At 30.7% G+C, this 13,405-nt stretch overlaps 1 protein-coding gene across 3 annotated transcripts in view; it reads left to right on the top strand.

Annotated features, from left to right (window-relative positions):
• Window positions 1-11,928, top strand: part of LOC121119536 (conoporin-Cn1) — a 79,506-nt gene extending 67,578 nt beyond the window's left edge. For all 3 annotated transcript variants that reach the window (XM_040714232.2, XM_071889606.1, XM_071889605.1), the window contains one exon: window positions 10,612-11,928. In XM_040714232.2, the coding sequence (XP_040570166.1) occupies window positions 10,612-11,124 (513 nt within the window). In that variant the 3' untranslated portion in view covers window positions 11,125-11,928. The remainder of the gene's footprint in view (window positions 1-10,611) is intronic.
• Window positions 11,929-13,405: the final 1,477 nt, after the last annotated feature.

Raw genomic sequence — 13,405 nt, 5'->3', positions numbered from 1 at the left:
CCTTATTATTTAATTCTTGAGGAGGGAACATCGCAGTTCTAACGCACTTTATACTTAAAAATAGAACGCCATTTGTATCACATTTGACACCATGAGTTTTGGAATCCTCGATTTGAGCAGTGTAACAATGTTTTGGTACAAAAACTTTATGGATTCAATTGCAAATATATCAATTAATCATTTAAAACAATCAAAAAGGATGTGAATTTGACCTTTCCGTGTTGTAAACGTTTTCCACTTTGAAAAAAAAAACACTTTTGTTCTTCAAAATGGACAAGGTTTTAAATTTTAATAATTAAAAAGTTCTAACCACACATTAAAGTGGTCAGCGTTATAGGGTTAAAGTGATGACGGGATGACGGAGGTTTTGTTGGGGAATTATAAATTTAAGTCCTTGTTGAACTCACTCAGAGTAGAATTGAGGATCGATATTGTAGTAATTCCTGGGAAATTTTAGATTTCCTAGATACGAAGTTGAATTCGTATTTCCTTCATTGCATTAGCTTGCAGCTAATCAAAAAACTTCTTAACAGATTAGCTCTCTTCTGCCAAATATTCTTAAAATTCTCATGGTTACAACATTAACTTTCAGGGGTTTTCATACCCATTCATACTTTTTACATCTCTCCATAAATTTATATATATACGTATACAAGGTGGGGATATGAAGTTCGGAATAAGTGTAGACCCCAATTTCTTGGCAACTGTGAGATCTATGTTTATAAAAGTGAGCTTATTAGATTCAACTGACAAAAATGTATAAAAAAAATTACAAAATCATAGAAATGTTCTCTGAATACGAACGGTGCGCAGCCATTATTGTGGGTCTTTGTACCGTGCACACGGCCAAGTACGTAAATAACTCCATATATATTTATACTAGAAAGCTTAAATTGATGTTAACAGATTCAGTGTCTACTAGAATTTTAAGTTGGTGTAATTTGTCCAAACCAGGTAACTAGAAACGGATTTTCTCTGGAAAAAAAATCATTTTTATCACCTTTATGTTTTGGGCAAAGGAAATGTGGCCTCCTAGCACACTAGATCTCAGTCCCTTGGACTGCTATGTGTGAAACGTCTTAAAGTGAGTCTAATAAACATATATATAACACCGTTGATTCCTTGCGGGCATCCCTTCTCGAGGCAGTGTTCAACAGGGACAATTAGTTCTTCATCAACTCATGTGCCATGCTCAGGGTGAGGATAGAGGCTGTGGTTGAAGCTGAAAGTGGTTAATTTGATTAATTGACTTGACTATGTACCCATATACAAATGAGCAAAAGATATATATATATCTGAATTTCTTTTGGAAATAAATTGTAATATACATTATCCTCAAATTTTCAAGATTTAAAATGTGCTATGTAGTTACGATATTGTACAATATGTAGCTTGTATAAATAGATTGTGCAAGTTTCCATTTGTACGTCACATAGCGCCTCATTTATTTATATTCAATAATAATATTTATTATTATAACATCCTTTTAGTTACTAACCAGTAACTAATTGATGCTCTCATTTTATTTTCATTTATTAAATTGTCGTATTTTTTTACTATTTATAGAAATGTGGGTCCTTTATTATCTTACTTGCTACAGAATACTTATCAAATCAGTGATTTTCATTATGAAAGTTCAAAATTAGATATTGAATTTATCGATAGCCAGAAGTTCTCAAAGACTTTGTGTACTACCTGCAAAAATATCAAGATCTCCAAGTTATTTAGACTTTTAAAATTCGACAATCATTGACAAAATGTTTTGCAAAATAAGAACTATTTGTTTAGTATTTTCAATTTAAAAAATCATATTTTTTATTAGATTTTGACACAAATCATATATAATTATTTATATATACATATATTTAAATTCTCACTGAAAACACATTTTTCGGTGGATTCACTTGAAAATTAAATTGAATTGTAAATATGAATGTTGAGCAAGAGCTTATTTAACATATTTGCATCCAGCGTCAATCACGGTCTAGATATAAGGCATGGAAGGAGAAGCAGGCATTTTAGTTCCTTGACATGTTGGTCCTTTCCTCCTAGATGAAGGCAATCAAAAAGTCTTTGATGACACAAGTTGTTCAATTTGTTTTAGATTCAACATCCAGACAAAATAATCCATCAAATTCAGATCAGTACTACTGAGGGGCTATATTTCCTTCCCATGAATTCATTGCAGTGTTCTCTCAGTCACTTTAGCGGCCTGTCCGATACATGAGATGGTGAAGAGTCTTATTGCCAGATCCAAGTCCTATATCTAGTGATTTTCTAGGGCAAAAGTACCACAATTTCCATGTTTTTTCCCCCGTTTATCTTGTGTAAATCTAGCCTTCTATATATCTAGAGCAACTGTCACCTGATGCCCAAAAATTCACTAAAGTTTGTTGATACAACATTGTTTTTCCCAGCAAAAAAAAGATCCTTTTACACAGTTGTATCATAAAAAAATTTCGGGGCATACAAGCGCCGATTCGATTTGAGTATATGGTATACATACAATAAAACAGCAACTTTTATTATTTGGAAAAATACATATTAAAAAATGCGAAAGCAATAGATAAACAATTATTATTATTATTATACAATTTATAGCCCTGCTTTCACTCCCTAATTTTTATTTTATTTTTATGTTATTCTTTGGTTGATTTCTTAGCCAATGAAATAGATACATAAACAGACAGAGTTGTAATTATGTAAAGTTATCTATATTTCTAAATAAATTCATTTTAGAAAATGAACAAAATATATTTATATAAATGAATAAGAAGAAAGCAACTAATTAAATAACTCTAAAGTTATAAAAACATTTTAGCGAAATAAAAATAAATATATGTAAATTTTTTTTAAATAATAATAATTAAATAAATGGAAATAAATTGAGACTGAATAGTTTTTTTTTTTTTAGAAGCCCACAAAATGGATCAGTATTAAGTTATTTATATGTATATTTATTTTTTTTAAAGTCAATTTGTCCATTTGGATTTTTGAAACAGTTACCAATGGATAATTGGACCTTTCCTACATAAAATATAATAAAAAAATAGGAGAATTCATGCCTGTAATTTTCGTTTCTCTCCTTTTTTTTCTTTTTCCTTCTTTAGGCTTCCATTCTCCCTCTCTCTCTCTCTCTCTATTTTCAAGCCCAATTTTTGACTTGCAAGGCTACCAGTAAATAAAAGTATATATATTTATATATACAAAAAGGCTTTCTTTTTACTCATTCTCTTATTTTTTTTCTGCTTCTATTAATCCATGGCGTCATTATTAAATTATAATTTCGTCCTTCACTTTTTTTTTTACTTTTGCATTAATTTTTTCTCGATGAAAATTAAAAGAGAAAAATCACTGGATGCTGACTCATATTTTCAGTTATCCCCCTGTAGATTGTAGGGGGAAAGTGGGAGTTAGAGAGAAAGAAATAGAAGCAATTGATATTTTGCAGAAAGGATTTCTTTGCTTTGTTTTTCTTTTTTCAAAGTTTAAAAAAAGACTATTTAGCTGGTTTATTTCTAAGCCCATGTGCAAAAATAAAATTCATTTTATACCTACAACATTTCCAAATCATCCTCTTTCGTCAAAAAATGTATTAACTTTCCTTTCAATTTCTTTCTCTATTTACATGCCTCTCTCTCTCTACCTACATACACATTGAACGCGCCTAGTTCTTGACATACCTGACTTAATAATGTATTTCACGACTGACTGAGCATTCATTATCTAGTTTAATAATGTTTAAAAAAATGTGTATAAATGGAAAATCTTGGAAAATCTTTTCATTTAAAACGCTAAGCAAAAAAAAACGTATTCTTTTCATCATTAAAATATATACTTTATAGAGACAAAAATAAATATAGGGAAAAGGGGGGTAAAGGAAGGGGGTGGATTAGTGAATATTGACACTTTTTTTGCAATTTCCATCAATGGTATGTACTATCTATGACGTAGAGATCCACATTGAAATAAATCATTTTTATTGCTTCTACCAGTGAATATTAATTTTTTTATAGCTACATATTTATAGTGATTCAAAGGGAGGGGAGGGGGTAGAAAGCAAAGGGGGAAAACAGTTCTTACCTATCATACATAGGTTGTACATATGGATGTATTTAGAGATAATGATGATGGGATATAACTTAATTATGAACCCTTAAGTGTTCGACAGTTATCGTACTAAAGTTAACATCTTTTATTAATCTTTCTTAGTCAATTTATTTGACGCACTTTTTTTCCATATACCTAAAGTAAGAATATTATAAATGATCAATTATACTTCATTACTAAGCACAGTATAACATATGTGCATAAATACATATAAAACGAATTATAATCAATCTCATTATTCCACATTATCAATATTCTATACAAATATTTGTCTGCCAAACACATCATTTAAATAGCAAATCGATTAAATATGTGGCCCGTCCATACAAAGGCGAGCTAGTATGATAGTAGAATGATATAGAATTAGGATATATTTTTATTTTTTAACTAATTATAATACTCCATTTCTATCAACAAATTATTCAGATTAATCCTTAAGAGACGCATCATATTGCACTTAAAGTTCCCAAAAATCATTGTCACAATGGAGTAAAAAAAAATTGTGAGGTTATATTTGCAAGAACATTTCAGGTCCAAATTAAGTATCATATATCTAATAAAGGCTTTAAATTATACTTATTATTCTTGACTATCTCAACTGTTCCAGAAATTTTGAATACAAAACCTATAATTGATTGAAATATTTTCATTATGAAGAATCAAAATTAGTTTGGAATTTTTCCTTTCCTTGATTATGTATTCAAAGTTATTTTTGTATAGACAGATCACATAAAGAGTAGAACTCGACCGATACGGGTTTTTTTTGGGTGAAAAACGATAACCTGATTTATTTATTTTTATCAATCAAATTAAGCCTGGAAAATTTAATAATAATAAACACGTTAAGATATTTAATCATCATCACTTTGATAATTCTTTAACTTTCCCCATCTGCTAAGATTTTAGGACATTCAATAATATTTTTTTGGATTATTTCAGAACTAGTGATTCATTTTTGTAAGGAACAGCCAATTATGTAGGTGTTTTATTCTATTGATGGTTGATATGCCATGTATGGAATTTTATGCATTTTTTTTAGTCTCTGGATAATTAATGATTAAGTTATGCTAAAAAATGTATCAAAATTTTAACAATGAAAGGCTAGGTTGTGCCCTTATCGGTCTAGCGGTTCTAACGGTTCAAGTGGTTTGGTTCTTGAACTGCTAGAACAAGATTCGACAAAGTAAAACTGAGATCACAATATATTGCGTATCAGTCTCTGTTCTTCTGTTTTGCTCCTATATAGAATATATAAAGAAAATAATATATATATTATAGAAAATAAATTAGCTTTTATCTACAAGTCAATTTTATGTGTTTCTTATGGGAAAGTTCAACTTTTTTCCAATTATATTTTTTACGTCACCAGGGTGATACAGTTGTATCTCAGTTCCAAATAGCTATGGGCTTCTTATGGACCCAGTAAAGGGGTTTTAGGCACCAGGCGCTTTAAATAAAAGAGGGAAGGGATGGGTAGATTATAAATTCAGGTCTGCTACTTAGCTTGTCGGGGCCCTAAAGATTATAAAGATAATATTTCTTAAGCAAGGGTTTCCCAAACTTTACAATGCCAAGGCTCCCCTCGCTACAATAATACATTATTAGCTAAGTCCCCCTTTATATATAAAACATGTTTATGTGTAGACTGAAAGCAATCCTTAATTCTCCATCTTCCTGAAATCGCCCTCCCCTCCATTTTGACTCCTCTCACGGCCCTCACTATGAAAACAATTGTAGTAAGTAACCTTGTTTTTCGGGGTCCCTGAGAAAATTTTGGGGCATTACGCACTCTGCGTACTGTTTGTATCAAATACCATTTCCTGGGACTAAATTTTCTTGTGGCACCCCTTGTTTTAAGTGTCTGTTACCAAAATGAGCATGTATAAAGAAGAACCGAGACCGATAAAGTTTAACCAACCCCAATAACGAAACCGTTGAAATGAAAAAAACGAGACCGATATAACCGCTGAACCTGAACCGGGAACAACCATGGTGAAAGGGGATTGCAAGTATCTTATATTACGTGCATCATCAGGGACAAAAGAAAGGAAAGATCACTTTCAAAAATAGCTAATTCGGTTACGTCTAACTTTCAAAGGGTTAAGTTGTATAACTTCTCTTCAATCTCATTATTTTTAAATTAAGATTTTGTATTTAGAAATAATTATTTAATTTTTTTCTGTTAGTGGAAAAAAATAAATAATAATGTGTTACTTTGGCTAATGTTTACCGATTATTATCGAACTGCATATAATTAACCGACTTAATTGACACGTTGATACATTGGTCGAGTCCTAATGTAGATTTTTTCAATAAATAATGGTACCATAATAATAAAATAAAAATGCGATCCATGGCGTTCGGTTGCAAAACAATAATCTGCTCGTAATCAATCACGTCTCAATATTATTTATTGAAATTATTCCCAATCCTATTAGTGTATAATAGGATTCAAAAATAAGACTAATTATTTATGTCTTACCAGAATAAGTTTGCCTGGGGTTGCCCAAAACATTAAGAAATTAAAATTATTTCGGAATTCATCTACTTCCTATAAGACAAAAAATAAAAACCGTAAAATTCTAAGAACTATTCTCGCTGCATGTTGGTATGTATCTATGCACACTTTTTTAAAAAGGAGATTAAAAGGTATAGAGAAGAGAAAATATTCAAGTTGAACTCTCCTTCGCTCAACTATCATATTATTCCCAAAAATCCTGTGCCTTATTCTCGCTCATTTTTCTTCTTCTCTAAACCTTATAATCTCCTTTAAAAAAAGTGTGAAAAGATACAAACCAACATGCAGCGAGAATAATTTTTTGAATTTTACGGCCTTTATTTTTTCATATTCATTGTTATCAATGTTCTGAATATTAGCTTGTAGATGGTTGTTAACTACCAACCGATTCTGAGACTTTCCCCTGGTTTTTTTGTTTTTTTTGTTTGGGATAAAAGGTTGTGAGATACAATTAAAGTAACGACGTGATAAACGACTTCAATTCACTTATTTAAAACATTATTGTTACCAAATAAACGTTATAGCACACATACAGAGTCTTACAGATAAACTGGGGCATCCACATCAATGAAGACAGCATATATAATAATGTATGTATATATCAATATAATGTACCGTTTGAGAGGTTATGTTATTACCTTTTGATTCAGTTCGTTTTGAATGTATCCAACAATAAGTATCGACGGAGCAGCGAAGAAAGTTAACAATTGTCAAGCTCGCTGACGCAAGGAGCAACACTCTTGCTATAATGAATCCAGCATTTGAAGGAGGAGGGCAAGTCCAGAGGAAGGCCCACTGTCCTAGAAGTAATCAAAAGAGGACCACGAGGCTCGTGAAAGGGCTGTAGAAGTCAGTGGAGACATCTCCTAGGACATTAATGTCAACCTTGGCCAGGAAGAGGAATTTGAACGTATCTACCATTTCCAGGGCCATCAATATGGATTTCGACTTCTACTTCTAAGAGAAGTTATAGAAACAGGTTTGTGCAACCAGCCACAACAGCATCAAGGCCCTGAAGATCTCTATTACCAAGCACTGTGAGTTTCTTGATCCTGTAGAAATTGTCAAGGTGTGCAAGGCCTTCTGGCCAAGAATTCAGAGAATGGCTGTAAAATTGGAGATCACATTGAATAACATTATTGTCCATAAAAAAATGTAAACTGTATGTCTGAAAAATTAAGTAGTGCAGAAATGTAACCATTCAAAAAGTAGCTTTCAGTATTATCTTGTAAAAATTTTCAAGTACAATTTTAAGAACTTTGCATAGACGGTTGGAAAATAAAAAATATATTTCTGTAAACTACAAATACTTAGCTACCGTATATTATGGTAAAAATTAGTTTTGGAATACAACCAGCTGGTTGAACACACAAACTTAGATCTCCAAGGTAATATGTTTTCTGTATGCTAAAAGGTCACATTTAAATTATAAATAATTCTTCCGATTATTTAAAAAAAAATATTAAAAAATGTATCTGATTACTAGCTGCCTTTACAAACTTAAAATTGATGTAGACCTGAAGACTCCAAGGTGACTATATATGCAATTTATCCGAGCACCTTGAGGTCAAATAATACCTTAAACATCGTCCTAGGGTTGAGTTTAATCTAAACTCAGATGGCATAGTTATATAGTTAAGAAATTCTGGTACACAGAGCCAAGATCTCAAAACACTCGCTTTTTTAATCTAGCCATACATTGAGTCCAAGCTCTGTAAAAACATCCACAGCAGCTTGGACGACCTCAATACTCTTGTTAACAAAGTCTAAATATATTCAAAAAATTACAAGAGCTTCCTACCCCGTTAAATAGGTACCATTCTTGCCAATGCTAATTACATATAGTATGAAATGTATTTTTCATAATATTAAAATTAATATCTGTTATGGTTTAAATGATTAAATCGAAAATCGAAGGCGTCTGATAAACTGTCCTTTGACAATTTCTGTACCTGTGTAGATACAGAGAGAAATAAAATATTGAATCTTTAATGTTTAATTTATAAATTATTGGAAAGGAAGACTTCTTTTCTTTTTTTTTTTTTTTTTTTGCAAATAATATGTACATGTACATACATTATACATATGATTTTTGCAATATATACATATAAACTCTATGCATAAAAAAAAAGATAAAAAAAATATTTTTGATATTTTTTTTTTACTTTTTTACAGATCCAATTCTGCTTACAAGCAGAGGTTTTCTCTGCCATTGTTTTATATTTATGAGCCTCATTTTTTTTTCTTCTTTATCATAAGGATGATAATAGAGACTCAAAAAAGAAAAAAAAAGGGGAGAAAAAACTTCATAAACAGTCTTTGTTGCCCAATTTATAATTTTTTCTAAGTACGAGTCCACTCTCACATATATAGCCCATCAACACAAAAACGCGATAGAATGATTTTTTTTTTAAATTGAGTCTGGTTTACAATATTTTGTACTGTTTGACAATTTATTCTGATTAAACCTTTGGGAGCACCGCAAATTTTACTTCAAAAAGTTAAGCTTGATAAATCAATTAAAAGCTTTAAACTTAAGTTAATATTGTTAGGTATCTAAACTGATCCTAGAAATTTGAATTGGAAGTCTATAATTGATTGAAATATCTCATTAAAATATTGGGCTATATGGATACAATACCCAGCATGTACAAAAATAAATTTGGCATATGTTATTTTCTTGATTTTGTTCTAAATTGTTTTGTTATAACACCGCACCATTTTTGTGATTGATTTTAAGTAGTAGTAAGTGGGGCCATTAATGAGCAATCCAGGGACAAAATGGCGTACAAACTTCTTTAAAATATCCATTATACATATATAAATTATAAATTCATGGAAAAACTTTCTGTCTTTCAAAAAATAAAATATGTGTATTATTTTTTTAAGTTGAAACTTTTATTTTTTAGAATATCATATATTATTATCCTATGTGAGTGGGTTTTTTGAGAGCTTAGAAATGGCAGCTGATAGAGTATACATATGTATGTACACATTGATATTTTAATTAGAAAGGATTTTGCTCGTATATAAAAAGCTTTAGAAATTTAAAAAATATGTAAATACCCGCTAAATGCTTTAAAATCCTATACAAGGACCTTGTGTCCTTCCCTTTGCCAAATACAATTTATGTGTACGCGTAAATATATGTATATACATATGTGTATAGAAACACTTTATGGATAATAATAAAAACATATGAAAAATCGGCTTGGAATCTTTTCAAATTTATTAATAATATTTTTTATTTTTTTCAGTTTATTGATTGTCATTTTTCATAAGATATTTGATAGAAAATTTTATATATATATACCAAACATATATCAAACTACATAGATTGATATTCATCAATTCAGCGAAATAGGGTCCATAAAGATATATTTTCTTTCTCCTTATGTTTTAAAAAAAAAAATTCTTATCCAAGAATAAAAAAAGTTTCAAGGTTACTATATCATTTTGAATTCTTTTTATTTTATCTTATGTATCCTCTTCAAGGAGAGTTAAAAAAAAAGAGAGAAAAAAAGTAAATGATATTGATTCATGATTAAATTAATGACTTTAAAGGCTGTAGGATCATATAGGAGACACACAACCTCATAATATAACAATAAAGTTGAAAAATTAATTAAATATTAATTAGACTCACCCGAATTTTTAATGGATTTAATAGAACTTATAATAGGAGGGTGTTAATTTCGAAATGTTTTAAAGATACCTTCTAAATATGGGAAGAATCTTAATAAATATGAATATGATTGTCTCAAATTAAAATAAGTTTTTTTATTTTTTTTTATATCTCATAGTTTATAATATCGATCAGGATTTACAAATCAGGCTTTATATAACTTTGGGGGTTTTTTCTCTCTTATTGTCCAAAAGCTGGATTCTGTCAAGATTTATAATGATATTTTTTGTATTGTACATCCATCAATCATTCTAAATATTTATATATATGTAACATGGATATTTTTTCTTTTTTCTAGGGTGGTACGGCAACGGGTACCTGTGGAACGGTGAGTTGGCAAATAGAGCACCTCGACACTCGACTCATTGTCATGTGGAGCGTTCCCTTCAATTTCAATCTCCATGACTCATACTTTGCCGTGGGGATGATATTTAATCGGGGCCGATTTACCTCATCGTCCTACTGGTTCAACCAAATGTACTATTCTGAAAAGGGACCTTATAAAAGAGGCTCTGGGGGCCAGTCCGTGACCTTTCAGAACTCTGCAGTTCTTGTACATGGCTACATGGAGCCCTCCTCCTATCATCCTCTTGTCAACATTTCCGTCATTCCACAAGTCCGATATAAACTCGCTCCGCAGATTTGGAAGAAACTCTACACTGCGGATCGATTCAAGTACACTGGGTCAGGGAATAAACGGACGTTGTGCAATGGGATTCTCCCTGGATCCTCTGGACCCTTCGCCATCACTGTCGGGATTTCCATATCACTCTGCGTTATATCCAATGTTTATTCCGGAACTCTATTGTAGAATCAGACGAAAGAGGAGGAGAAGAAGAAGAAGAATCAGGGAGGAAGGAAGGTATCAAGCAAGCAGGGATAACGAGGATGAAGATGATCATAAGGAAGAAGAAGAAAGACACGCAAGCAAACCAGGATGAGGAGATCATCGTTCTTCAAAATTAATTAATTATTAGATACAAAATTAATGATAATTAATTAAATTATTATTCTATTCTACACATTTGTACACCCAAAACTCTTCTATTACCCCTATTTCTTTATTAATTAATTTATTTATTAATATCTATCCATCTTTTTAAGTAAACACTTTTAATCTATCGTTATATTCATACAATTCTCCCTTTCACTCTATCTTTCTATCTCTTAACCTCTCAATATCTTCTTTATCTTCTTCTTCTTCATGTTTCGACCTCCTCATTCTCATTATTGGGATAATGATGAAGAATAAGTGATGTAATATTATTGAACCTCAAAGCAATACACTACCAAAAAACCAAAAATAAAAAAAAACTCAAATAGCAAAAGGGATATTACATATTACACATTATTATTATTATTATTATTACTATAGCCTTTTGAACTGCCAAGCAGCTTTTGCTGATTGTTGTTTGTATTGTGCCCCCCTCATTCGTAGGTCTTTTGAGAAGGAGTCCATATTTCTCTCTTTCTCTCTCTCTCTCTCTCTTTCATTTTTTTTTTTCTTTCTTTCCACTTATATCTTGTTACATATATATTATAAATATACATTATATATTAAAAATACAACATAAATACAATTATTCGTGATAAATACAACTCATAAAATATATTATTTTTATTTTGAATCATTGTAAATATTAAATACGGTTGAACAAGTATCTAGGCCTATATTGTCATCTATGGTTTTTAAAACAGTGTATTTGACTCTCATCCGTCAGTATGTACACAGAAAAAAAAGAAATGATGTCCTTTATTTCTTAATATAATTCTGACTTATTACTACATCGTTGGCTGAGAATAAAAATGTCCTTTTAGAACATGTCAAAATTGTTCAGGAGAGGCAAAATATTTCCCCTTTTGGTCTTTAAAATATATGTCGACATAAAAATAGTATTGTATCGATCCTTATTTATTCAGTCCAGTCCATTCTTAGGAACGGTCCTCGAGGTCCTAGCTCTGTCAATCCTTGGAGTTTTCCAATGGTTTATTAAGTCAGATAAGATATATGTATAAAGATTATTGCACATATCTGGAAGAAAAAAATAATACTTTTTTCATATAAAAATACGAACACAGTATATGGTTACTTAATTTATTCTATAACATAACGGAATAATTTAAAAAAAAGGAAAAACACCCTAAATGACGGGACGAGAGATCGATTTTACATTCTTCAAGGACCGACAAGTGAGACTGGACTTGATTGTAGTTCTCCATCCTTAATAGGGACTCACACAAAATGAGTGTTTTTTCCTACTATAACACTACTATAGACTTACTACCAGGGTACTCATGTATTTAAAAGGTACTATTTTAAACTGCTATTGGAACCTTCACATTATACCACCGACTTCTTAACGCCTCAAATTTCTTACCCCTCGCCCCTAACTCTCTTCTTTATAACAAAAAAAAAGTAAAAATAACAATTATCTTTTATAAAAAATTAAGTACCCAAATTTTGGACACTCTAAACAAAAATCCTGCGGACGCCCCTATAAATGCATATACCCTGAACTACATTTTCATTTTGTATTTAGAGTCGCACAAGTATCAAAAAGTACCGAAATACCAATACCTATTTTGATACGGGAACCAATGCAAAAATATTGGCATCATGGCAACACTTGTAATAACTAGTCAATTATAAAAGATTCCTCCAAACAGGAAATATTTAAACATTGATAAACGCCACAATAATTATAATAGCTATGAAAAAACTTTATTTTGAGATAGTACTGTTCAGAATAATCTGAACATGAAGATGGTATTGATAATTTTTTTTTTTGAAATGGACCAGATAGGACATTTTCAAACTAAAGCAGCGATACTATAAATAGATAAATAGTTTTTGATTCCCCTTTCTTCAGTCGTCTTTATTTTATCGAACTCATTTTTTTTTAAATAGGGGTAAATAATTGATTAACGATTTATCGAATTATCAATCGAAATATAATTAATTTTAAATTTTTCCATGGTGTTGTAAGTCAGTTTAAGCCATTGTATGTGGATGTTTCGTGTATTTTTTTATTCCTCCCCCTTTTCTCTCCCTCTTTCGCTCTTCTAAGGCCCTTTTCCATCCACCACTGCCT

Source organism: Lepeophtheirus salmonis, chromosome 6 (genome assembly GCF_016086655.4).
Source record: "Lepeophtheirus salmonis chromosome 6, UVic_Lsal_1.4, whole genome shotgun sequence".
NCBI classification, from domain to species: Eukaryota; Metazoa; Arthropoda; class Copepoda; order Siphonostomatoida; family Caligidae; genus Lepeophtheirus; species Lepeophtheirus salmonis.
This window is presented reverse-complemented; position numbering and strand designations above follow the sequence as displayed.